General features: G+C 37.7%; 1 protein-coding gene across 6 annotated transcripts; it reads left to right on the plus strand.

The window, feature by feature from the left end:
- The first annotated feature begins 2,857 nt into the window (after positions 1-2,857).
- LOC122293889 (vacuolar protein sorting-associated protein 26A-like) lies at positions 2,858-26,451 on the plus strand. Of its 6 annotated transcripts, none has more exons than XM_043102326.1 (12): positions 2,858-3,069; positions 3,345-3,426; positions 3,515-3,589; positions 15,951-16,025; positions 16,142-16,214; positions 17,730-17,858; positions 18,158-18,269; positions 21,666-21,732; positions 24,625-24,669; positions 25,198-25,253; positions 25,356-25,531; positions 25,943-26,451. In XM_043102326.1, exons 2-12 carry the CDS (start codon positions 3,424-3,426, stop codon positions 26,116-26,118), a joined length of 987 nt encoding a protein of 328 aa, XP_042958260.1. In that variant the 5' UTR covers positions 2,858-3,069; positions 3,345-3,423; the 3' UTR covers positions 26,119-26,451. The 6 variants fall into 6 exon arrangements, with proteins under 6 accessions (XP_042958260.1, XP_042958261.1, XP_042958263.1 ...); XM_043102327.1 differs by having other exon boundaries at positions 3,359-3,426; XM_043102329.1 differs by having other exon boundaries at positions 3,376-3,426; positions 25,356-25,548.
- The last annotated feature ends 52 nt before the right edge of the window (positions 26,452-26,503 follow it).

Here is a 26,503-nt window from a genome sequence, read left to right on the forward strand (position 1 = left end):
GCATTAATCCTAATTTCGAATTTTAAGAAATTTACAACATTACTCTATGACTTTAATGTGAACTTGTTTCCTTCTTGCTCATGCTTGATTCTTTGATGTGCTTGACTTCATTGTGTGGACAACTTGAGGTTGAAACTCCTCTATTCTTTGAATTCATTTGTTATCATCAAAATCCATGTGTAAATTTATAATCACATGAAACTTGAAACCTTGGGTTCAACACTTTCAATTTTGATTTGGAGCAAGGAATTTGCACGCAATTCGTGGTTGGGTGTGGGGCTTCCTATGAAGGTGCTACAGAAGTGGTACAATTAACACTGAGATGAAAGGAAGGAGAGGCACTTAACAAGAGCATTGGAGCAGAGGAAGACGATGTAGTTTGACAAAGCAGATGATGAACTTTATAGAGTATAAATGTGATTCAGACAAAATAGGAAGGTAGAGGAAGTGATTGATCTTCTAGAAAGTGAGCGAAGCAATGAATGAAAGAGGATTTAGACAAAATATGAAGGCAATGAAGTGTTTGATCTAAGAAGAAGACACTAAAAAGACGAGAAAGTTAATGGTGGATTGATGTTCCAGAAATTGAAGAACCCAATGGAACATGGAAGATGAAACGGTGATATTGAAATGCATGTAGGAGCAAAATGGGAAGAATAATGTCAAAACAAAAACACTGTCCATTCTCGGATTGACACTTTTATATATAAGAATATATATACACACACATATACATACATACATATATATATATATATATATATATGTATGTATTAGGTTAAGAGTAATGCAACTATGCTTTATGTTATTTTACTCATTTTATCTCCTTGACGTAACATCACAATCTGGTGTCATATGACTTATTAAGAAAATTTAAAACAAAAATATAAAAAAGTAGAAAGAATATAAGATTTTACTCTTCATCTTTTTATATTTTTGGGCACCATTTTTTTAATATATATTTTTTATTTATTTTTGTAATAAATCATATGGTGCTACGTCAAGGGAGCAAAATGAGTGACATAAATTAGGAGATGGTCAAATATTTAACTACCACGTGTGGTTTGTGTTTTGGATAAATTGGTCTTTATACTCTAATCGAACTCTTAGAATGTCTATTTTTCAATTTAGATAATCTTAACGTTTTATTAGTAAATTGTTAATAATCCGTTAAAAATGTAATACCAAAAAAATATTATGCATAAGAAATTCAAAAAATATTTTGGGGTCTATTTTTAAAAGCCCTGGTGGCTAGACCTAGGCAACATCTAGTTCCCAAACATGGCCCAAGTCATTTTCCGTTTGGATTCAGAATTGATTTCAACTCATATCATTTTAGTATTATAATTTTTTCAAATTTCCACACAAAATATAACAAACAGTTTAACTCTTTCAAATCTCAAAACAATAATAATATTAAAAAATAATATTATAATAATATTTTATTCAATTTCTAACTTTTATTTCAACTCACTATCCAAACTTTACCTTAGGCAATGCTTGACTATCTCTAAGGCTTTTTATTTTATTTTTATTTTTGCTTATGATTTTTTTTTAAATAATGCTTGTTTTCAAATATTCTTTTTTTATTTTTTATTTCTTTTTCCATATGTGTTGTTATGTGTGAGCAAGTGGTACATGGTTAGAAATCAGAGTATAGGTATAAAATTATTGAAACTAAAGGACTTCTTAGACTATTTTAATATTTAGCTTTCCTTTTAAGAAAAATATAACTGGTCAAGCTTTCAAAACCTTCAACCAATTCCATGATACTCGTTGCATTGTCAAAAGAAGATCATACAATGAAGGCATCAAGATCATATAATTTATAATATTTTATTTCTATTCACGTAAATCTCCACAACAGTCTATAGTTGATGGAGGAAGCTTCATTTCCTTAGTGGAAGGATAAATTAGCAAGAGAAATAACTTAGTGGAAGGATAAATTAGGGTTTCCCAAATTTATAGGGTAGTTTTTCCTTCTTTTTTGTGAATATTTATTCATAATTTTTTTTTAAATATGAAAATTTTTATATGAAAGTCTTACACTACACACTTTTATTTAATTAAAATATGATTTGTCATTTTTACACTTCTATCTTAATGCTTAAATATATGTTTAAATAAAATTATAAAAATAACAAATCACATATTAATTAGATAGAAATACGGAGTGTAAGACTTTCTTATAGATTTTTTCTATATATTAAAAAATAGAGAAATGATATTTGTAATTTTTTTTAAAAAAAGTGAGTTAATATAAGACCCATATAAAAATTATTTTTTTAATAATTACTCATCTTTTTTAAAATAATTACATGGCATTTGAGCATTTCACCACTACATATATCATTATTGTAAAAAATATTATCGAGTCTTTCTTTGCTACAAAAGTGCAAGTAAAAGTGTCAAGAAAGAAACGAATAAGAGATCGTTTAGATTGAGAAACACTTTTAATCTATTTAATCTAATCATTATAAATTTTCTAAATTATTATATAAAATATAATAAAAAATTCAACTTTCTTTAAATTTTAATTCAATTTTTTAAAAATTAAAAATAATAATTAAAAGTAACATTATAATAATATTTTATTTAACTTTTAAATTTAATCTAAATCATCCATATGTTTATTAATTGAGCAATTCTACATACAGTCGTAGAATTGCAAACGCCGTACAATCGCTTTGAAAAAAAGTGGGTCTACGATTAAAAAGTTAGTTTTTTTCATGTGAGTTTTATATTAATTTACTTTTTTTTAAAACGACTGCACGCCACTTATATAACCATGACTGTAAATATTATTTTTCTAATTAATATATGTTACTATCAAAACAACCTCCTTCCAAAGTGAACTAAACGTGACCGAGTAGCTGTACGTAGAAAGTGGACCCGTTGACAGTTTGTTGAAGAATCAGGAAAGGAACAGACAAGGAACCCAAGACCGACAGCCAGGGAAGAAGCTTGACGGAGAAGGAGTCGAAGCGGCAAGCAATCGGAAAACCTCCTCATCTATTTGCATTGCGAATTGTAATCTATTTGCTTTTCACTTCTCCAACGCTTCCCCAGGTACTTTCCTTCGAAGATAGCCTTGACATATGCATATGGGAAAAAAAAAAATCCCATAAAAATAGATTTTTTCATTCTTCTTGATAACCACCTTAGTATTTTCAGAGTCTACTTTTAAATTTCGACCATGGAAACCTTTTGGGCGGTATTTTATATACTTTCTCCTTTCTTTCATTGTTCTCCTTTTTTTTTTTTTTTTTTTTCTTCTCATGTTATTCTTTTTCTGGGTGTCGGTTTTGTTTTTTGTGGTTTCTTAACTGTTAAAGTTTAACCAGAATCGGAATTTGAGATTGTTTCTATCACTAGGTGCTTCATGTATGACAAAGTGTAAATACAACATTCGACCTGAAGATCATGGTAATATTTTTCAAGAGCTAGATGTATTTCTATAGCATCTTGATCGAGACATCTGGATTAGAGACCTGAAATAATCGCTTGTTTTCAGGATTTCCTAGTTGGAGCTTTCAAGCCACCATGTAATGTTTCAATCTCATTTGTTGACACAAAAACTCGCAAACAGGTATCTTATTAACTTATCAACATTGCGCAATCTTTTCTCCATGTCCGATTAACCTGTTTGTGGCTTTCGGAGTCCATAATAACCAAGAGCATGTATTGAAACTCTTTGTAATGATGTGATATAGTATGAAGAAGGAATATCTGTTGCAATATTTTAATAACCCAAGGAAGGGTCAAGGTCAAGCTACATTTGGACTGATACTCAAAAATGATTTGTCAAGGTTATAATTGGACTTCTTGGAATCATTATAAATGGCTCAAACTTCTCTCCCCCAAACAATGTGGGGTCACATTCATTACCTTCCTACACCAATCACAATCACATAGGCTTGGGTATTACAAATATACATGTTAGAAATAACCTTTGTGTAGAAGATTATTTAGTTCCAAGTTGTAATGCCCCAAGGGAGTGGCAAGCCACATCTGGGCCTATACCTCAAAAAGACTAATCAATGATACAATTGGAGCCCCCATTGTAAAGAGCAAGAATTTCTTCTTTCTAAGTAATATGGAATCTCATACATGACCTACCCTTATCATTCAATATGAGTTATCACAATCTCCCCCCTTAATTTCTCAACGTCCTCGTTAGGCCAATCCATCGTAGGTGGCACGGCTCAAGTCCCACATTCTCGGTTGGGATAGGTTTTGATATTATTTGTAATGCCTCAAGGCAGGGACAAGCCACATCTAGGCCTAGGACTAGTCAATGATAGAATTATAGCCCCCATTTTAAAGAGCAAGAACTTCTCATTCCCAAGTAATGTGGGATTCCATACATCAACTATTGTTATCACTCAGTATGGGGTATCACACAAGCTATGACGTATATTTCTACAACACTTTGGAAAGGATCTACCACCAACTTTTCAGCAATTACTAATAATAGGGTGTACAAAGTCCAGTGTGCTCCATCAATTATGGAGACAATTGCGCTTCAATGTTTTCTCCTTAAAAAAAGGAGAAGAAGAAGAACTACATTTTTTTGTTCTTTATTTCTTCTTAGCATGCTTTGTTTCATTCTTGAGGAATAACAAGATCATTTCATAATTTGGGTCCTAAGTCTCTTCTACTTGGTTCAAATCAAGCTTATAAATAACTCAATACTGTTTTGTTTCAGAAATAGATGATTGATTAATCAAGTTGGTTATTATGATAGATTTCTTAAACCTCTCTTCTGGTTCCGGAATTATAAACTAAGGCCTAGATATTTTCTAGAAAACCCACTGACCTTTCACCATCCCCAAATGTTGTGGGAGATTATTTATCTAGTCAAATAGGGTGAGATTTTTTAATTTTTCCCGCGCTAAAAAATAATTTCTTTCCCATTTCTCAAATATCCTCAAAAATAGTCATAAATGTTCTAACTCAATACTAAAGTATCGAAAGTAGGTGCACGGGACCAGGGTTTACTCTGTAGGGTTCCTAAGGGCCTTGGAGAGATTCCCCGACATAAAAAAAAAAAAAAAAATGGTATCGAAAGTAAATATTGGGGCAGTACAATTGTAACACACTTTTCTTTGAAGGATTTGTATTTAAAGTAAAAATTGTAATGCTCTTTACAGTTATAGATGCTATTAATGTTTATATTGCATAAACCAAGTTATGAGAGGATTCCACTAACAAGTAAAATGGAACTGAAAATTTTATTAGTAAAGCAATAGGGAAATCCCTAAGCTGATATGTTTTATAAATTATCTGAATGTTATAATACACATTGTGAATGAAACTCTCTAATAGTTAAAACTGAGTCATGTTCTCCGTGTGCTAGGACAAGCTTCTGGCTCATAGTCGATCCCTTCAATACCTGGGATGTTTAAAACAAAGATTAAGTGACCTCGACTCAATATTTTTTTTAAAAAAAAAATGCAATAAATGAGATGATAAATAAGTTTTCCTTTTTATATGGCCTGCATACACTTATAGAACATTCAAATCACAGACTGTTTTCCTTTTATCTCTAGTTGGCCAACACACATTTATGCCTTGAGTGTAAGGATTGACCATCTACGATCTCAAAGATCGTGGTTCCATGTCCATGGGCACAAGTGGAACCTAGTCATGGAGATTTTCATCACTCGATAAACTAGGTACATATGGCGAGCCCTTCCTGGCCGAGTATACAAGACAGCTTGCCATCTGCCTCTCATCTTTTGGTACCCAATTAATCCTCAACAGTCATAAGGCCAAGAAAAACATTAAAATTCATCACATTCATTCATACAATCACATTTTCATTTCTTCTCTGTCCGTTTCCTTTTTCTTTCATCTTCTTTCCTTTCCTTTCTTTTCTTTTCTTTCCCTATGTTTCTTTCACACTTACCATAGTGTTACTATAATTACATCACATAATGGAAGCATTCACTTCAAATCTTTACATTCGCCCTCTTTCATGGTATTGGGATGGATAAGTTCGGTACCACATAAAAAGGGCTTTATCTCATCATGATACTTTTTTATATTTGTAAAAGAAATTTTATTAATAGGATTTAAAAATAGGCGCAGCCCAAGTACAAAAAACGTAAACTAGAGAAAACACCTAATCAAGATCTAGAAATAGATTCATGAAACCTGAGTCCGCTGAAGTCCATAGCGATTCCCAAACTAGTAAAGTATTGAAGGAAAAAAGTTTTAGTTGACCCAATGAGCATTCGTTGCCTTTAAATTCCGGTCGTTCCTTTCCTTCCAAATGCACTACTGCAGGCATATGGAGACTATCTTCCATACTGCTGTGATTTGCGGGCTGCCATATAGACCTTTCAAGTTGGCAAGGAGATCGGCCACCCCTTTAGGCATAACCCATGCTAGCCCCACCCTGCTGAAAAAATCAACTCACAAGGCCCTAGCCCCCTCACAATGAAGAAATGGATGGTCCATAGTCTCTCCAAGTTTCCTACACATCATTAGTCTATTACTACAATCCATATTTTCTTAAGGAAGCTGTCCAAATGAAGGAAGCAGCCTTAAGAGGCGCTTTTTTCCTCCAAATACTCCCCCTTAGAAAATGTTTGTTGTTTTGACTAGTGTTGTCCTCATAGAAAAAGTGGACAATGAGTTTTCGCTTTACTAGGAGTCTAAAACATCTTATCGTTTCATTCTTCACTAACTCCCGTAGAGTATAGCAGGTCTAAGAAGTCAGACAAGACACCAATTTCCCAATCATGAGCCACCCTGAGAAAACTGACATTCTGCTGCGGACAACCTCCTGAAATTTTCAATAATCCAGCCATCGAGTTCTGCTTGCAGGCCATCCTAATATCCTATAGACCACTGGGAAAGTGTCTTTAGGGGTACTATCTCTGCACCATATATCATGCTAGAATCTGATCTTGGAACCATCACCACCACAAATCTGGTTTGTTGATATAAAACCCCCATCCTCTTCTTATATTCTTCTAGGACCCCACTTCTATACTTCTTGTACCTCATTGGATTACCACCCACCATGCTCCCCCATATGTAGAATCAATCACAGCTTTCTACAATGCATCCCTCTCTCTTGATGAAAGCACCCCATCCATTTCCCTAAAAGTGCCTGATTGAATACCCTTAAATTTTGAGCCCCCAGCCCACTACCTGAGATTGAGGAGCTAACTTTCCCCAATTAACTAGGTGAAATTTGAAATATTAACCTAATCCACTCCACAGAAAATCACATTGGAGCTTCTCAATACAATTCGCCACGCTAGCTGGAAGAGGGAATAGGGAAAGGAAGTAGGTGGGCATATTGGAGAGAGTGCTCTTCCAATCTGCCAACCTGCACCTGATCTTCTCATTCACATCATCCCAGCTAGTCTTTAGCTTTGAAGGAGGCTCCCAAGAGAAGGCCAAGGTACTTCATGGGAAAACTTGAAAAAGAAAAAATTCATTGATAGTAAAGAAATAAAGGCATGGACATCATGTGGTTTTGTTTATAAAACTGGCAGTGGCAACTTTTTCATGGAGATTTCTAGCTAGCTGTCATCAAGCTAGAGAATCCTAAAATACTCCTAGATGCCAGCTGCCTTAGAGAACTATGACATTTAAGGTTTTTGGTTAGTGCAAGCTATCTTTGACAAATTAAGAAGTCCTAATCTATCCAGGACTTCTATTGGAAAAAAAGGCAAGTTTACACCAAAAATACAATCTTCAAGCTCAAAAATCAGATCCAATTAACATATAAACTAAGCAAACATTTTAAAAAAATTAATGGGTAGAAAATAGTTGATCCAGGTGCCTAAATTTGAAAGCTTACTCCAGATTTTGGAGCTTCATGGGGCTCAGGCATGACAACAATTCAAGCTTCTTTCAAAAAAATTGAATGTCATATTAACGCAGGCCAGTGGTTAAACCATTGCTTGTGGCCTCTCAATTGGCAGATGAAAAGCTGTTGCTCTTAGTTCTCACCCGTGTCTTTTAACCATATCATTTCCTTGCTCATGTTGATTCTTTTCTTCAGATTGGAATTTCTTCCCTTGAGCATGATTATGCCTATTATCCTCTAACAAAATGGTATCTCCTCTCATAGTAAACAAGGGGTAGTGGATGAGTTCTAGGTTTCAATTCTCCGTGCGTGTACAAATTATACCTATCTAAGATGGCTAGAGACTAAGGCTCCTTCAAAAGCAGCTTTTTTTGTTTGGACAGCAACCTTGAACAAGATGCTGACTGCAGATAATCTGAGGAAACGATGGGTGATTGTGCTGGATTGATATTGTATGTGTAAGAAGAATGGGGAATCAGTAGATCATCTGCTTTTACACTGTGAGGTGGCCAAGATCATGTGAGATGATTTTTTCACGAGAATCGGTTTGTCACGGGTCATGCCTCTTAGATTGGTAGATTTCCTTGCTAGCTGGAGAGGCCTTCATGGGTAACTCACAGGTAGTGACCATTTGGCGAATGGTTCCTATATGTATGTGTTGGTGTATTTGGAGGGAGAGAAATACTAGAAGCTTCGAAGATCGAGAGGGAACAATGGATGAACTAAAACTCTTCTTCTTTAAGTCATTGTTTTTTTTTTTGATAAGTAAAATCAAAGTATATTAATGAAAAGAATAGGCAAAAACCCTGTTCAGTACAATGAATGCCCTACTATGTAGGCTCAATAGATACAAGAAACTTATGTAAATTTTGGCCATTAAAATTAACTACAATGGCCATGTACAAAGAGTTCTAAAAAAGAAAGCTTTTAGTTCCTCCATAGATCTCACTTTGTCCTCAAAGATTCGTTCATTACGCTTTTGCCATACACACCACATGATACAAATGAGGATCATCTTCCATATAGCCTTGATCTGTTAAATGCCTCTCAAATCTGTCCAACTAGCTAACACCGCCACCACTGTCTCCGGCATTACCCAGCCCAAATCTAGTCGACTCAATATCTCATTCTATAATCCTTGAGCTACCTCACAGTGTAGTAAAAGATGGTCTACGGATTCCCCCCCTTTCCTACACATGCAACACCAATTTACAATGATCACCCTCCTTTTCCTCTAGTTGTCCATTGTAAGGATCTTACCCAAGGACGCAGTCCACACGAAGAACGATGCTTTGGGAGGTGCCTTATGTCTCCAAACCTTTTTCCAAGGGAACTGAATGGGGGACCCTTGCAAAAGAGATTTATAGAACGAGTGAACCGAGAACAAACCTTTGCTTGTAGGCTTCCACCATAGTAAATCAGCAAGCTGGTTGCTCCGTTTGAGTGAGTACAAGAGGCTGTAAAATGCTGCAAAACTGTCCAATTCCCAATCGTGTGCCGCCCGGCTGAAATTGATGTTCCACTGGATATGTTCCCCAACCATCCCCATGACTTCCACTATTGCAACCTCCTTATCCCTTGCGATCTTGAAAAGGGCCGGGAATTGATCCTTTAGGGCACTCTTTCCACACCAATTATCATGCCAAAATTTAATCTTAGTCCCATCTCCTAGACGAAAATTTGTATGGCAAGAGAAAACCACCCATCCTCCTCTTATATATTTCCACAATCCCACTCCATATGCCCCTCTCACCTTATTGGTACACCATCCCCCCCAAAGGCTACTATATTTGCTCTCAATTACCAGCTTCCATAGCGCATCTGGTTCTTTATGGTATCTCCACAGCCATTTTCCAAGTAGCGCCCGATTAAAGGTTCTCAAATTTTTGATGCCCAAACTGCCATAAGAGATAGGACTACACACCTTTTCCCACCTTACTAGGTGGAATTTGAACTCCTCACCTAGTCCTCCCCACAAAAAATCCCTCTGCAATTTTTTTATGTGAAGCACCACACTTACTGGAATAGGGAACAAGGACAGGAAGTAGGTTGGCAGGTTAGATAGTGTACTCTTGATTAAGGTAATCCTACCCCCTTTTGACAGATACATTCTCTTCCACCCTGCTAACCTGCGCTCTACCTTCTCAATCATTGTGTCCCATAACGGAGCCGCTCTTGAGGCAGCCCCTAGCGGGAGACCAAGATAAGTCATAGGGAGTGCGGAGATCTTACACCCTAGAATATTTGCAAAATATCTTAAATGTTGCACACCTCCAATAGGTACCATCTCTGATTTATCTAGGTTCACTTTCAATCTCGAAGCTGCTTCAAAACAAAGTAACATTGCCTTCAAGACTCGGACCTGGTTGTAAACAGCCTCGCAAAAAATAAGGGTATCATCTGCAAAAAGTGAATGTGAAATATTAAGAACTCCCCCACCCGGGGATCCAACCGGAAAACCGGTCACTCGCTCGTTATCAGCCAAGGCTGAGATCATTTTGCTCGAAACCTCCATCACCATAACAAAGAGTAGTGGAGACAGCGGGTCTCCTTCTCTTAGGCCACGTGTGCTGTTGAAAAAACCAGTTGGGTTCCCATTTATCAAAACCGAATATTTCACCGTAGATATACACCAATGGATCCAAGATCACCATCTTTCTCCAAAACCACACATTCCAAGGATGTCAATTAGGAAATCTCAATTAACATGGTCGTACGCCTTCTCCATGTCTAGCTTGCAAAGGATCCCTGCATTACCCGCTTTCAGTCTACTGTCTAGACATTCATTTGCAATAAGAGCCGCATCTAGGATCTGTCTATCCTTTACAAAAGCATTTTGGGGCTTTGAGATGATTTTTCCCACAACCTAGCTAAGACAATTTGCAAGAACCTTAGAAAGGATCTTATAAACCCCATTTACAAGGCTAATAGGTCGGAATTTCTTAATCTCCACAGCCCCGGCCTTCTTCAGTATCAATGCAAGAAAAGTGGTGTTTAGGTTTTTCTCAAATTTACCGATCGAATGGAATTCCTCGAACACCTTCATAAGATCTTCCTTTAATACATCCCAACAAGATTGAAAGAAACCCATAAAGAACCCATCCGGACCCGGGGCCTTATCTTTAGTCATCTTCCTCACCACTTCAAAAACCTCAACTTCCTCAAAAGGCCTCTCCAACCTGCTGCTGTCCAAAGAGTCAATAGGGTCGAAAATCAGCCCATTGGGCTTAGGCCGCCAACCCACCTGCTTAGTAAGTAGCTGTTCAAAAAAACCAACTACATGATAGTTAATACTCTGTTCATCCTTACATTCTACCACATCAATCTTCAGCATCTCAATATTATTGTATCTTCTGTGAGAGTTGGCTACCCTGTGGAAGAATTTAGTGCTACGGTCTCCTGCCTTCAGCCATAAAGCCCTCGACTTTTGCCGCCATGAAGTCTCTTCTAGTATAATGATCTGCTCAAGTTCTGCAACCAGCACTAGTTTTTGGGCTGATTCCTCCTGCGTTAAGATCCTATACTCTTGTAACCTTTCGAGCTCCTGAACCTCCCTAAAACTTACTTTCCTTGAGTGCTCCAATATCGCCAAAAGATTGTCTATTCCAGTTCTTTAGATCTTGTTTTAACGCTTTCAGTTTACCCGCAAGCATGAAGCTGGGAGTACCCTGAATTTGATAGGAAGACCACCATTGTCGCACCCTATCCACAAATCCTTCTGACTTCAGCCATATGTTTTCAAACTTAAAGTATCGGCATCTTCTCTGTATCCCACCACAATCCAACAAGATAGGCCAATGATCCGAACACAGACGGGGTAGTCTCTTTTGCCAAACCTCCGGGTAATGAATCTCCCACTCCGGAGAGATTAAGAATCTATCTAATCTGGACCATGTCTGATTGTTAGCCCATGTACAAGAACCCCCCACCATTGGTAGATCCACTAAATTTAACTCACAGATGCATTCTGAGAAGCATGACTTTGCCGGGCGCATTCTTCTATTGCCATGAGTCTCACTAGGGAATCTTGTTACATTAAAATCCCCGCCAATGCACCACGGAAGGTCCCACCAGCTATAAACTCCAGCTAGTTCGTCCCATAAAAGACTTCGGTCATTATCTACATTTGGACCATAGACACCTACAAAAGCCCATAAAAAATCATCTGATATACTCCTAAAGGAGCATGCCACCGTGAATTGCCCTATAAACTCCACCCTTTTCTCCACCACTTATTGGTCCCACATAGCCAATACACCTCCTGAGGCCCCGTTTGAAGCCAGATAAACCCAATCAACGTGTACGCAACTCCATGTACTTCGTATAATTCTTGTAGTTATTACTTCCAACTTCGTCTCCTGTAAACAAATGAGGTCGTGTGACTGTACTTGTCCCGATCAGTATCAATCTGGGACTCAGTTATCGAGAAAGTGGAAAAAAGACTGGCAGGGTGGAAGAGACTGTACTTGTCAAAAGGAGGTCGTGTGACTCTTATCAAGAGTACTCTTTCCAATCTACCTACTTATTTCCTGTCTTTATTTCCAATCCCAACCTCTGTGGCTTCACGCATTGAAAAACTTTACCGGGATTTCTTATGGAGCGGAATGGGGAATGAATTTAAGTTCCACTTAGTCAAGTGGGACAAGGTGTGCAGACCACTCTCATCAGGAGGATTGGGGATAAAGAACTTGAAGATGTTTAATCGAGCACTTCTTGGCAAATGGCTTTGGAGATATAATACAGAACCAGAAGCATTATGGAAACTAGTCGTCGACTACAAACATGGGAGCACATGGGGGGGTTGGTGTACTAGAGACGGGAATGCCCCTTACGGGGTAGGGATCTGGAAACACATCAGACGAGGATGGGGAGTTTTTGCTAATCGTACTAGATTCTTGGTGGGGGAGGGGACCGGTATAAAATTTTGGAGGGACATCTGGTGTGGGGAGATGGCTTTAAAAGATGCGTTTCCTACAGTGTTCCGTGTGGCATGTGATCCAGAAGCTTCAGTGGCGGATTTTTTGGTTCGTTCAGGCCATCAAGCCCAGTGGAATGTCACCTTCAGTAGAGCAGCTCAAGATTGGGAAATAGACAGCTTTGAGGCTTTTTTCAGCCTATTGTACTCCACGAAACTTAATGACTTGCGAGAAGATAAATTGTGGTGGATACCTGCGGGTAAGGGGCACTTCTCGGTTCGCTCTTTCTATAAATCCCTTGTAACCACACCAAATAGTCAGTTCCCTTGGAAAAAGTTGTGGAGGAATAAGGCCCCACCTAAAGCACTCTTTTTCGTTTGGTCAGCGGCTCCGGGTAAGATTCTGACGACAGATAATCTGCGAAAGCGCCGGGTAATTATTGCAGACTGGTGTTGTATGTGTAAGAAGGCTGGAGAGACTGTCGATCATCTGTTGTTACATTGTGAGACAGCTAGAGCTTTGTGGTGCGAAGTGTTTAACAGAATCGGTTTAAGTTGGGTGATGCCTGCTACGGTGACTGAGTTATTGGCCAGTTGGGGGATGCCGGGTGGACCACCACAGATCAAAGCCGTGTGGAAAATGGTTCCAATCTGTGTTATGTGGTGCATATGGCGAGAGCGGAATGAGCGGACTTTCGAAGACAGAGCGCACTCTAGTGGAGCTTCGCTCTTTTTTCTTCACCTCTCTTGTCCTTTGGGCCATTGCTGTAAATTTTAATGGCCAAAATATGCACGATTTCCTTTTGTCTTCTTTAGCATCTTAGATAGGTTTATCTCTTGTATAACTTCTTGTTTTACTTGGGCTATGCCTATTCATTTTAATACTATCGTTTACGTATCAAAAAAAAAAAACATTCCATGAAACAATTTTTTGTTTCATTTAGGATAGACTAACCCCTTCCCTTTCATCCTATCCCTACTAGAACTTCCTTCAGAGTTCATGGACCATGTTAGTCTTTTGAGCTCCCGCATTTTTTTAGACCCTGCCTTCCTTTGTTGTTGATGACCCGCTTCAATAGCGGTGAGTAAAGCCATAAACTGTTCCTCATACCCATCACACATCAAACCCACAATTTCTTGTATGTCCTTTACCGTGTTAAAAACCCAGTCCAAGACACGGGCTTGATCTGGAAACAGGCAGTTTAATGGAACAGGATTCTGTACTCTTAAGTCCATCTGTTCCTCTGTAATTTCTTCCCCAAGCACGAAACCCACCTCCCCTACATGATCATTAGTCACCTGGAAGAGCCTCTGTGCATTCTCTTCAACTGAAAGGAAGAGATCTTCACTGGCCGAGTCCTCACTGCCCCCTATTTTGCACTCTTCGAACTGATTGTTTTCTCCGTGTAGTGTAGGAGGCCTCTCTGAGCCAACATCTCCCCCACACTCTATCGGCTCTGTCTGTCCAGTTTCGGAAGGGAAGAAAACTCTCGGTGGTGATGGGAGGTCCACCACCATTTCTGTCGGTAGTTTCTCCTACTGGCCCGGCGTTATCTCTGCATTACCCAAGCCTCTGGCGACTTCTGTAGCAGCCGTTGGCAGTTTCTGTTGAGTTCCTCTTCGCACTGAAGATTTCGGCACATCCTTAACCTACTACAGGCTGTGCGTCGACGGAAGTGGATTTGGCACGATACGGGAAGGCCCTGCCCGTGCTTTCCATTCTTTCCGGGTCGGTTTAAGTGTGGCAGACCTAAACTTGGCCCTCAAAAGGGTCACGAGCCTGATTCTGGCCCAACCCGTTACTTAAGGCCTTATAGGATTTCTTTTTAAAATCATCCCCAAAACTGCAAATAACCCAATTGAGCCTGAATTTCTTTCACCATGCAGTGTACCTCGTTCACGTCTCTGCCAATTTCTCTCTCTCAAGGGGCTCGGTGTACATCACTGTCAACATACCCCTTTCTCAGGCCGGCATGTGACCCTGCCGTGGTAAGTGCTTCTTTATACGATTTTGGCCTCCCCTTTGTGTCTTTCCACGGCCTTCTCTGTACCTCTACACCAGTACGGGCCAACCTTAACACCTCCCCCATACTTCTCCATCCCCTTCCCCCCTCATCTTCAGGGATAATAATGAAATTGCGGCGACCTCCTTCCCCATAAATGGCAACTTCTAGAAAGTTTCCGTGATCATTTGAACGTCGCAGCACGATAAAGCTCCGATAACCTTCCCTTGTTGACGTATAAAAATCACTACGGTCACCTTTCGCACAATCCTCTAACGCTCTCTCAAGCCATTTTGCAGTGCCTAACCCCAGTAGTAGCTCCTGCTTGCTTCTCCTCCCTCGCTCAGTGATGCGAATCAGTCCCCCTTCTCGCACGACCGAGAAAAACTTTGTTTCAATCATGAAATCCTTTACGAAAACCATCTGTAACTCCCGCCGTCGTATTACACAGTAACTACACCATCCTCCATGGCGACGGAACGAAACACAGAACGAAAACGTAAACTTTTTCACACCATATACGGAGAGAAAACTTTTTCACGTAAACGTTTAAGTCATTGTTCCTATGGGCGGGGGCCATAGTTTGTAATGGACTAAGTGTCCATGACCTTCTACTTTCCCTCTAGCTAGGTGTTCTCATGTATACTTCCTGTATACCTGGGCATTGCCTATTTCTATGAATATAATTTCTTTATTACCTATCAAAAAAAAAAAAAAAAAAGATGGCTAGAGAGATGTTGTTTTCAAACATTTGGAAGGCTTGAAAATCAAAAGAAAGGTTTAATCTTGTGCTGGCCGAATATAAAAACTGAGTTTTATCCTGTGTGGGTGTATAAATTATGGTGAAACAACTAGAAAAGAATTGTACATGCAGAGGATAAAACTCATTTGACTAATCAAATGCAGTCACATCAAAATAAAGTTTTAAAATTGGTTCAGGTTTTTAATGGTTTCACAACTAAAAGTGGGCAAGGTTCTGAAGTAGATTCATATTTGGATTGCTGGTTTGGGTCCAGGATCAGTATCCTGAGAATGGTAATCTCAGTAACTTTTCAGGATAGGTTTTTTTGGGGCTAATGGAGGCAAATGAGGTGCAAGTGCAATTATAATAAAAACAAAAGAAGAAACTAGACCTATCTCACTCGGAAGAACTTTAATGGAGTTTTACTTTCAAGAATATAATCTTTTATTTTTTCCTTAGGTTCCGTTGAAGAAGGACAATGGCCAAACCATCATGGTTCCTCTCTTCCAAAGTCAAGAAAACATCATTGGGGAGGTATCATTGATTATTATCTTTCCAATCTTATGAAGGTTCTTTCTAAATTATTTTTTGCATAATATTACGTACTGCAAGCATTAATTGGGAGCTAACTCTTGCAATTGTTATCTCAGGTTCTTATAGAACCAACTCAAGGGAAGAAATTTGAACATAATGGTGTTAAAATTGAGCTCCTTGGCCAAATAGGTTTGCTTACTTTGCTTTGAGCCTTCTGTTTTATGTTTGTTTCTAACATTGAGAAGGGCATTTTTATGTGGTTGCATTTGATTAGTCAGAGTTCTTTTATATCAAGCACAAAATTAGAAGTGTGCTATTGGTAGTAACACAGATTTTGGGGTAAAGCAATGTTTGGCATGTGCTGAATTATTCTGAGCTCTTGCAATCTGTGTTTATCAGATAAATCATAAGCATTGCAAAGATGTTTTCTTAAGCACGGTGGAAATATTTATTATTTGTTGTAAGAATTTCTTCAGAGAATATGGACTGAAAAGGTTCAGAATAATTTTTTTCTTTCCTTGCATTGTCATGGTATCCATTCAACTTGAAGTTATTACTAATAACATCTATACCCTTCCCCAGGCACTAGTGAAATGATTGTATCTGAAATTCTTTGTCATCCACTACAAAACAAAGCCCACAATTAACGCAAAAACAGAGTTTAACCTGCCAAATATTGGCATTGAAGCCAAAACCTAGTCTATATAAAATATCATGTTCAAAATATTAGTCAGAATATCCTCTTCTATGAACCGTGACCATTGAAGAAACCTCTAAGATTTCTGAGCTTCTCTAAACCATTTCTGTGAAAAACAAAACGTGCAGTCATCTGTTTGCATTAACACCTATAATCGAAAAAGAAGTCCCAACATCCAGAAGCATCTAAGATGTTTGCACTAAATTTTACGAATTTAAGGTCTGATGAAGTCCCAATATCAAGTTATTAGTTGCATTTTGGTGAACTGCTTTATGAACAAGAATTTATACAAAAGACATACATCGACAATGAGGCTGTGTTATGTGTCTTAATAAGAAAGCAGAAATCACGTCCCAAATAAATCTTCTTTGTGAAGATTGAACTAACGTTTAGATAATTTAAATCACAAATGGAAACCCTAAATATGCAAATGAGCAAGATACGCATACCCCCAGGAGCCAGCAGGGATACTTCAATGGTTAATTTTATCCGACACCAAGTATTCTTCATGTTAGCTAAGTTACTTTCAATATTCTGCTAATTTTTGTTTGCGCAAACTCATCTAGTACTACGTCAGTTAATTTAATAGATCAATTAAGGTCTTATTTCTGTATGTAGATATTTAAAATGAATTTATTCTAAGGGCACAAAGATTGGAAAGCTTGATTTTGATTGTTTTCTAGAAGCTAAAAAGCTTGGAATCCTGAGATCAGGGAGGTTATATCTAGGATGCAGCAAGGTTGATAGGGTTGAGATCTGCCTCGTATCATTGGAGAAGAGAGAGAAAAAAAAGTTAAGAAGTCTCTAATCTTTCCCTCTTCCCAAATCTAACATGGCTGACTCAATCTTAATGGGATGACGATGGCGTCAAGAGCATATCTTTTAACCTGGTTCAGATTAATTCTCCCTTGGTGGTGTTCCATCATATATGAAGTGTTTTAGTGTTGCAGTTTACACTTACATTTGTTTGGAGTCAATGTATGACAGACTTTGTTTATCATGTGCAGTAGTTTTGGTCATTGGAGGGCTATCCCATTATACATGGCCTGACAGTATTCTTGCCTCATCTGTTTTGTTTTCCTCTGTTGCAGAGCTATATTTTGACAGAGGAAATTTTTATGATTTTACATCTCTTGGTGAGTGTAGTGAAACTTCTATTTCTGGAAAAAAAAAGAAAAAAAAAAAAGAAACAGTAATTGAATTGTTTCATATCACACTTGCCATCATTTTAACTGGCAACCAATAAATTTCATTTCCCAATCAGTTTTCATTGATTTTGTTTCCAGCAAAATAATCATCTCTAACTTGAAATCTTCATTGGCAATGTCTTTTTCCCTTTTACCACACCTTTTAGGTGCTATTATTGTCCTTTTTCTATTAACGAGTTAGTTTCTTGTCTGCCAAATATCCCTAACTCCCCTTATTTCATTTGCAGTGCGTGAACTTGATGTTCCTGGTGAATTGTTTGAAAGGAAAACATACCAATTTGAATTTTCTACTGTTGAGATGCCGCATGAATCATACAATGGAATCAATGTTAGGCTAAGGTATGCTGTCATCCAACTTCTATTTTTAATGCTATTTATAGAACTTATATGTTTCCCTTGAGAACATTCTCTCTCTCTCTCTCTCTCTCCCACACACCCCCAAAAAATGAATGATTGGAAAGTAGATGATTCACAAGATTTTTTGGTCCATTCTACCATCTTACCTGTGAAGGTATGGTTGATTTTTAATTTAAGTTGCATTTTCAAAGATCTCAGAATTGTCAATCACCCATCTCTTCTTCCTCTTGGTAGCATCTGGTCTGTGCCACTTGTTATGTCTTAGGGGAAAGGTACACTTTTTTATGTCAAACTACAGCTTCTGTTACATACCCCTTACCAAACTACAATTTTTCGGACGTGGCCTCACATTTAATTTATTGCTGATTCAAATGAAGAAGGTTGACCTGAATTTCTGTTGCCATGCAAATTTGTGGCTTTGCAATAGTATGACGGTAATTTTTTTTTTTTTTTTTGATAAATAAACAAATTATATTGATAAAAGAATGGCAAAGCTGGAAATACAACTCTAATGCCCTAACTAGGTAGGCACATTAGCGGCAAGAAAATCATGAAAGGCCATGCGATTAAAATCCATAGCAATAGCCCAACTACAAAGAGTTCTAAAAAATAAAACTTTAAGCTCATCCAATGATTTTTCCTGGTCTTCAAAAGTCTGCTCATTGCGCTCCTGCCACAAGCACCACATAATACATAGAGGGATCATTTTCCAAATAGCTTTAATTGGTTGCCTGCCTCTTATGTTTGACCAACTAGCCAAAATAGGCTCCATGGTTTTTGGCATAACCCAGGCCATATCCAGTCGAGTAAATACCTCATTCCAGAGAGATCTTGCTATATCACAATGCAAGAGAAGATGATCTACCGACTCTCCCCCACCTCTGCACATGCAACACCAATCTGCAATAATAATCCTCCTTTTCCTCAAGTTGTCAGTGGTAAGTATCCTACCTAGGGAGGCAGTCCATACAAAGAAACTAACTTTGGGAGGTCCCTTGTGTCTCCAGATCTTTCTCCAAGGAAATTGAGAATTGGGCTCTTGAGAAAGGCCCCTATAGAAGGAACGAACGGAAAAGTACCTTTGCCTACTAGAGTCCACTACAAAACATCCTCTTGCTGCATGTTTGGTCTTATGGAATATATGAGGTTATGACAGTAAAATTGAGATTGCTTTTTGCTTATGTAATAAACATTATTGGAAATTCTATCTTTAAATAGTTGGGAATTGTTCGGCTATCTTTAAATAGTTGGGAAATGTTTTTTCTATCTATATCAAAAAAATTTGTTCGGCTAGAATGAGCCTGTTGGGGATCCATTTTTTTGCCCAATGGGGAAAATAACGGCTCATTTCGAAGCCTCAAAATGCATTTGTTAGAGAGAGAAAAATCCTGAACCGAATCATTATTGCTAATGAAAGTCTAGATAGTAGATTTAGATCCAAAGATCTGGAGGTGTTGTATAAAGTAGACATCGAGAAGGCCTATAATCATGTCAGCTTAAAGTTCTATTATATTTCTAAAGGAGATGTGGTTTTGGAGAAAAATGGCAATTTTGGATTCAGCATTGTATCTCTCTGCCTTACCTTTTTCTGTCTTAGTGAATGGAACTCCCTGTTTCTTTAAGAGCTAACAGAGCCCACAACAGGGATATCTATTTTCTCCTAAGCCTTTTGTCATAGTCATGGACGTGCTCCGCATAGAATGTTATCTGTGGCTATTGATTGGGGGTTTCTCTCTGGTTTTTTAGCGGGGGCATGACTTCTGGAAACAATCTATAACATCTTTTGCACGGTGACAATGCCCTGTTGTTTTGTTGGACAAACTCAAATCACCTTCATTGTGTATGTGCCCTATTCAAAAACATAATAATTTCATTATTTTTTCATAATAACCCCCCCTTTCCTTGGAATAGAATACGACTAAGGTATGTCTCCAAGAGCTGCATTTTTGCTTGGATAATCTCTCAAGGAGATTCTTATCATGGAAAATCTGAGAAAAAGATGCATTGGTGTGATTGAGTGATGTGCACAAGGAGTGGATAGCCTGTAGACCATATTTTACTGCATCGCCAGGTGGTTAGTGCTCTGTGGAATGATGTCTTCAGCCAGGATGGTTTGGCTTGGTTCATGCCCATTTGCTTAGTGTGCATGTTTTTTACTCATGGATTTGGACAGGAGCTGTACATTTGGTCTGTTAGGTCTTATCGTGTGTTATATTATTATATTTAGAGAATTTCATCTGTGGGTTTTATAGGGTGATTTTTGTTTGAGCGTCGTAGTCAAAACTCCATAGCAAATTTTATTAAGTGGAAGTCTTTTAAGTAGTCAAAGTCATTCTGGTTTAAAATCTTATATGGAGTTCAAATCCTATGGCATCAAACACCTATAAATATTGGAATGTGATGGTTACTACTGAAGGAATGATGGCCTTTATGAGAATTTTCAGTTTCAATTGCAGATTGCACTCTTAGATTTGTCTACTTCTTCTTTCTCTTTCTTGTTCCCTTTTAATTTTCTAGAAATCCATCAAACTCCAGCCAAAGCAATAGATACATAATTTGAACCATTTTTCTTTCTAAAATCAAAATCCTTAAAACCTTAGAACATTGGTCCCTCAAAGCAAAAGATGAGAATTAGAATACTGTTCATGTTATTCTCATGCTCTCTAATAATACTGTTTGTGGTTCTATTAAAAAACAAAAGAAAGAAAAAGATCCCCATTTTACAGTCCCATTGAACAGCGATCAACCTTTACGAGCACTAGTCCGACATCACTTTTGTAGACAATTGCTACTTACTTTTATTGAAATTGAAATGGTGTTGATTGCTTTCATTGTGTGTTGGATTCAAAGTGTTTTCCATGAGTACTGTTTGATTGGACAGTTTCATCTATGGTAGGTAACAATATTGCTTTGGTGATCATGGTAATAGCAATTGTCTATGTTCAAATTGGAAATGAGTTTCCAATATTGCTTTGGTGATCATGGTAATAGCAATTGTCTATGTTCAAATTGGAAATGAGTTTCCAATATTGCTTTAGTGATCATGTAACCATGTTAATGGCAAAATCTGGAATTCTATGCTTTATTATATGTGGATACTTTTGTAAGAGAGTAATAACTTCTATTTTAGGTGGGTTGAGTTGGATTGGAATCAGTTAAATATATATTGGATGAATACTTTAGGCAGCCACCATTTAATCATTTTCTGGTTTCATTACCCTTGTGGGTTTCAGACTTTAATGCAATTTGTACGTTTGCTGCATATTCCATATTCCTTTCTTCAATATAATTCATTATATTTGATAATTGAAAATAAGCTGAAATAAAAAACTAAAAAAAGAAGAACTTACCCCTCTTGTGTTTCTTACAAACTTGCAGGTATATTTTGAAAGTGACAATTGGTCGAAATTATATCAGCAACATTGTGGAGTGCCAGGATTTTGTGGTAACTTGTTCGTGTATCTAAAAACGATATATTGAATAACTGTGTTGTCTATCATATTATGGAGATTTAACTACTTTTACTAATTATTTAGTCATTGCGCTCTCTACTTTTAGCTAGTGGTTAAAGCATTGACTCAATATTATTACACGTGTTCAATCTCTGAGACTATTATTCCTGCAGCTCTACAGTTCTCTTTATCTCCACATACTCATTGTGTTTGGCTTGAGAGAGCAATAGCTTGGATAGTAGGCTGAGATGTGGAGAGCCTAGAGTGTTTTACACAGTAGATATTGAGAAGGCCTATGATCATATCAATTCGAAGTTCCTTTTATACTTGCTAAAGAAATGCAATTTTTTTTTTGGGGGGGGGGGGGGGGGGGGGGAGATGATGATCTTGGATTGAGAAGCATATTTTTAGAGTGCACTTTTTCAATTTTGGTAAGTGGAACCCCTTCCAATTTCTTTAGAAGCTCTCATGGCTTGCGACAAGGAGATCTTGTCTCCTGTCATTGCATGGAGGTGCTGCAAAATGAAATCTGCCTCCACTGAAGAGGTTTTCTTTCTGGTTTCTCTTTGGGATCTAGGAATTTTGCAGTCCTTAATTTAACACATGTTATGTCTGCTGATGATACCCTGTTGTTCTGTGGGGCCAAACTTAAATCACCTTCTCTGTTTTCGTTCTTTATTCCTGTAATACCTTGAATTATGCATAGGAAGTCTGTGAATGGGAATCCCACATTGCTTTATTCCTTTATAATGCTTAAGGGGTTCCAATTCTGATATTGACTAGTCCTTTTGGAATATGTGCCTGTATGTGGCTTAGGTCTTCCTTGAGTCGTTTCAAATGGTATCAAAACTAATCTCAAAAAAATGTGGGACTTGAGCTATGCCACCTAGATGGGATTTCCCGACGAAGACGCTCAAAATTTAAGAGGAGAGATTGTAATATCTCGGATACGTATAGGAAGCTAGTGAATGAGGATCCCACATTGCTTGGCAAGGAGAAGTTCAAGCCCTTTATACTGCTTTCAAGAGGATCCAATTATAATAATAGCAAGTACTTTTAGAGTATGGGCCCAGATGTAGATTGGTCCTTCTTTGAGTCATTACAATGCTTACGCCTTGAAATAGTTTCAGGGTCGAGGGTTAATCTAGAAACAATATAGATACTCTTGCTGGTATTCTAGGGTATAAGGTGTCCTATTATCTAGGTACTAGTGTCTTCCTTTGGGAGCCACTTTCAAGGTTAAGGCAATTTGGATGTGATTATCGAGAAGATCAAGCATCGGTTGACTGGTTGAAAGATGATGTATTTATCTAAAGGGGATTGGATTTTATTTTATTAAGAGCACTATTTCTAATCTACCCGTGTATTATGTCTCCTTTCCGACTTGTAGTACGGCTAACAATCTAGACAATCTACAATGAAACTGTCTTTACTGTGGGTTAGAAGAAGAGGTCAAATTCTATCTCAAAAGCTGGTCCAAAAGTATGTTCTCCAATCTCTGAGAGCAGAGTGGGAGTTCAGAATTTGCTCTTCTTTAAAAGTGCACTCTTGTGAGAGTGGCTTTGGCACCATCAGAATGAGAGAAAGGCTTTGTGGATGGATGTAGTAGATTCTAAATATGGATGCCAGTGGAGTGGATGGTAATCTAACAAGGTTCTAGGGCCTCATGGAGTGGTTCCTGGAAAAGCATAAAAAAAGGTTTTGCCATATCGTATTTGAGGTGGGAGATGGCTTTAGGGTTAGCTTCTGGCATGAATTGTGATGTAAATGAAGACAGGGCTCCGAAGGAAGTTTTGCCTTAATGTGTATGGTGTTGCTCGTGTTAAAGATGCTTCTATGGTGTACCATTTTGAGATAAAGTGGCTTCCCCTGGTAGAATGTAAGCTTGATCCAACTGGGAGGTAAAATGCCTTTACTGCATTGCTTAATTTGCTGTATTCCTTCAAGTTGAGAAGAGAGGAAGACAAGCTTATTTAGATAACTGCTCCATTGGAAGAGCATTTGTTGGACATTGGTGCCTTTGAGAGCCATGCTTTTTGTTTGGATAGCCTCTGTAGGAAAGATTCCCTCAACAAATAATCGAAGGAAAAGGAACATCACTGTAATTGATTGGTATTGCATGTGAGATCGGTGTGACATTGTTTGACTAGAAACAGTTCTAATGCATTGCCACATTGCAGCTGTAACTTAAACTTTGTACTCTGCGTAGTTCAACAGGAGCCTGACTCAGCATAAAGTGGTTTAAAAATGGGAAAGCACTGTTGCTAGGTCGCTATCAACTTAACCAGCTTCACTGTGCCTGGTGTGGGTGTGTGTACTCATCTTCATTGTTGCGGTGATCTAATAGCATTAACTAAGGAAATTGTTAATGTAAATGGGTAAAAAAAAGTGCTAGAATTTGGGGCAGGCCCAAGCACGTTTGACATGAGTTGCCATGTTAGAGGACTGACAGGTACAAGTTTTCTATTTAAATTGAATATTCTGCATAAATTATGCTTAGTGTAGGGCAGCGAGTTAAATTGTCAACAATGCTAGAAAATGTTTGTGCTGTTAGTGCCTAATGGTCAGAATCGAAAATGTGTTCAACATATTTAGGGGGCTGTACTTGTGTGTATGATGTAAAAAGGGTAGTGTCTAATTGCTTTATGGACGGATGATAATCTACAAGGAAATAATTTAATTATGTATATATGAAATAGATAGCCCAAATAATGTTTTAGTCACCTCATCTCCTTTCTTAACCTCCTGTAGATGCTAATCTTTTGCTCAATTGCTATAGTCGTAGATTAAAAGAAGAATATCTTTAATGTTCAGATTTAAGAATATTACAAAACGTTCTCTTTTTTAATTATTATTTTTTAAATGATTTTTTTTACCTGCATCAGGTTCGCAACTTCACTCCACCTCCATCAATCAATAACAGCATCAAGGTTAGAATGATGATAATTTTGCATGAATTGGTTGGTTACACCATATAGATGTTGGTGTGAGTTCTTATTCGTTGACAGCATTAAGTTTAGAATGGTGGTTCTTTTCTTTATGCATCAGCTTCTTGCGTTATATACATGGTTGATGTGAGCTCCTTACTGCTCCAGTATTCTCAAACTTCCTGATACTGTTCATATTTACTTGTTACAAGTGGATGATGCTTAACCAACAAGCAGAGTTGAATCCATCTAATCTTTTGGATATTAAAGATGCTTATTTTGATTCTTGATTACTTTCTTGCTTTCATAATCAATCCTATCGATGTCTGCATTTTTTTGGAGGGAGAGGGAAGGAGGGAAGGGGAGAGAAAAAAGAAAAAAGAGGGGGGGGAGGTATTGTGGAATTCAATGCTTGTTAGGGAATTTGTCAAAAGATCTAATTATCTGCATCTTAACACAAACCTTTTGAAAAAAATGGTATCATTGTGTTGCCTTATTGCCTGGTTTGTTTATGTTGATGTTATCATGCAGATGGAGGTTGGAATTGAGGACTGTCTACACATTGAATTTGAGTATGGTAAAAGCAAGTAGGTACCAGTGAGGTCACTGTAAAGTGGTGGTTGGTTTCAATTTTCCCCGTAGAGAGGAATTGAAGATTATTTTCTTATTGAACCTCAAACATTTTGAAGGTATCACCTAAAGGATGTCATCATTGGCAAAATATATTTTCTTTTGGTGAGAATCAAGATTAAAAATATGGAGCTCGAGATTAGGCGTCGGGAGTCAACTGGATCGGGGCCCAATACATATGTTGAAACCGAGACCCTGGCAAAATTCGAGTTGATGGATGGTGCTCCTGTCAGAGGTGTGCAGTTTCATAATGTACATATCATTAACTATAATTTCTGTCCGGTACAACTCTTCTGAAATTTCTTACTGAAGTCTTAACCAAGGGTGTAAATTGTCAAAATTTATTAACATAGGGTGTCTATTGTCAGTTTTGATAGTTTATTGTGCAAATTGAAAAGCAGTGATAATTCACAAATATAGAAGATCATTTCCCCTTATGCCTTCCATGTTGAGGTCGTTCCTTGATATGGCCTGTCTTTAACTTATATGTTCTATATAATTTCAATGCGATACCGGCACTTGGTCAGTGATGCGCCTTAGTCAATTCTTCTTGCACCAGTCAATTTCTATACCATGCTTCTTCTATCATACCATGCAACTCTAGTTTGTTTTTAATTATTGGGTGCATCAACCAATGCTCTTGCAGGAGAATCTATTCCAGTCAGACTTTTCCTCAGTCCATATGAACTGACACCGACATATCGCAACATCAACAACAAATTTAGTGTGAAATACTACTTGAATCTTGTTTTTGTGGACGAAGAAGATCGGAGGTATTTCAAGCAGCAAGAAATCACAGTCTATCGGTTACTTGAAAGTTAAACTAATTCAATTTTGAGCTCAGATATTCCACCGTGTGAAAGAGGCAGCACACTATGGCTTCATCTAGTGGGATTCTTGTTTGGTTCGTTTCAGGAATTGGTGGATTCATCTTCATGAGCTACTCCTGTGACTTGCAATTTTAACGAGGATGCTGTTTGGCTTTGCTTTTTCTTTATAATCAAACACATGAAATGACAGCATTAACTCCAAAATCTTGGCTTCTTTTGCTTTGTCTAATATAAATATTTTTGAGTTTGGGTCATAGATTTGTGATTTACATTGCCATTGTATCATTTCATTTTTCAATTTAAATATATGGAGCCCCTTTGTGTATATAGTCCTAGTGTGTGTGTATTTGCTAAGCCCCTATGTATATATTAGTTGA

The sequence above is a fragment of the Carya illinoinensis genome, chromosome 14 (assembly GCF_018687715.1).
Source record: "Carya illinoinensis cultivar Pawnee chromosome 14, C.illinoinensisPawnee_v1, whole genome shotgun sequence".
Taxonomy (NCBI): Eukaryota; Viridiplantae; Streptophyta; class Magnoliopsida; order Fagales; family Juglandaceae; genus Carya; species Carya illinoinensis.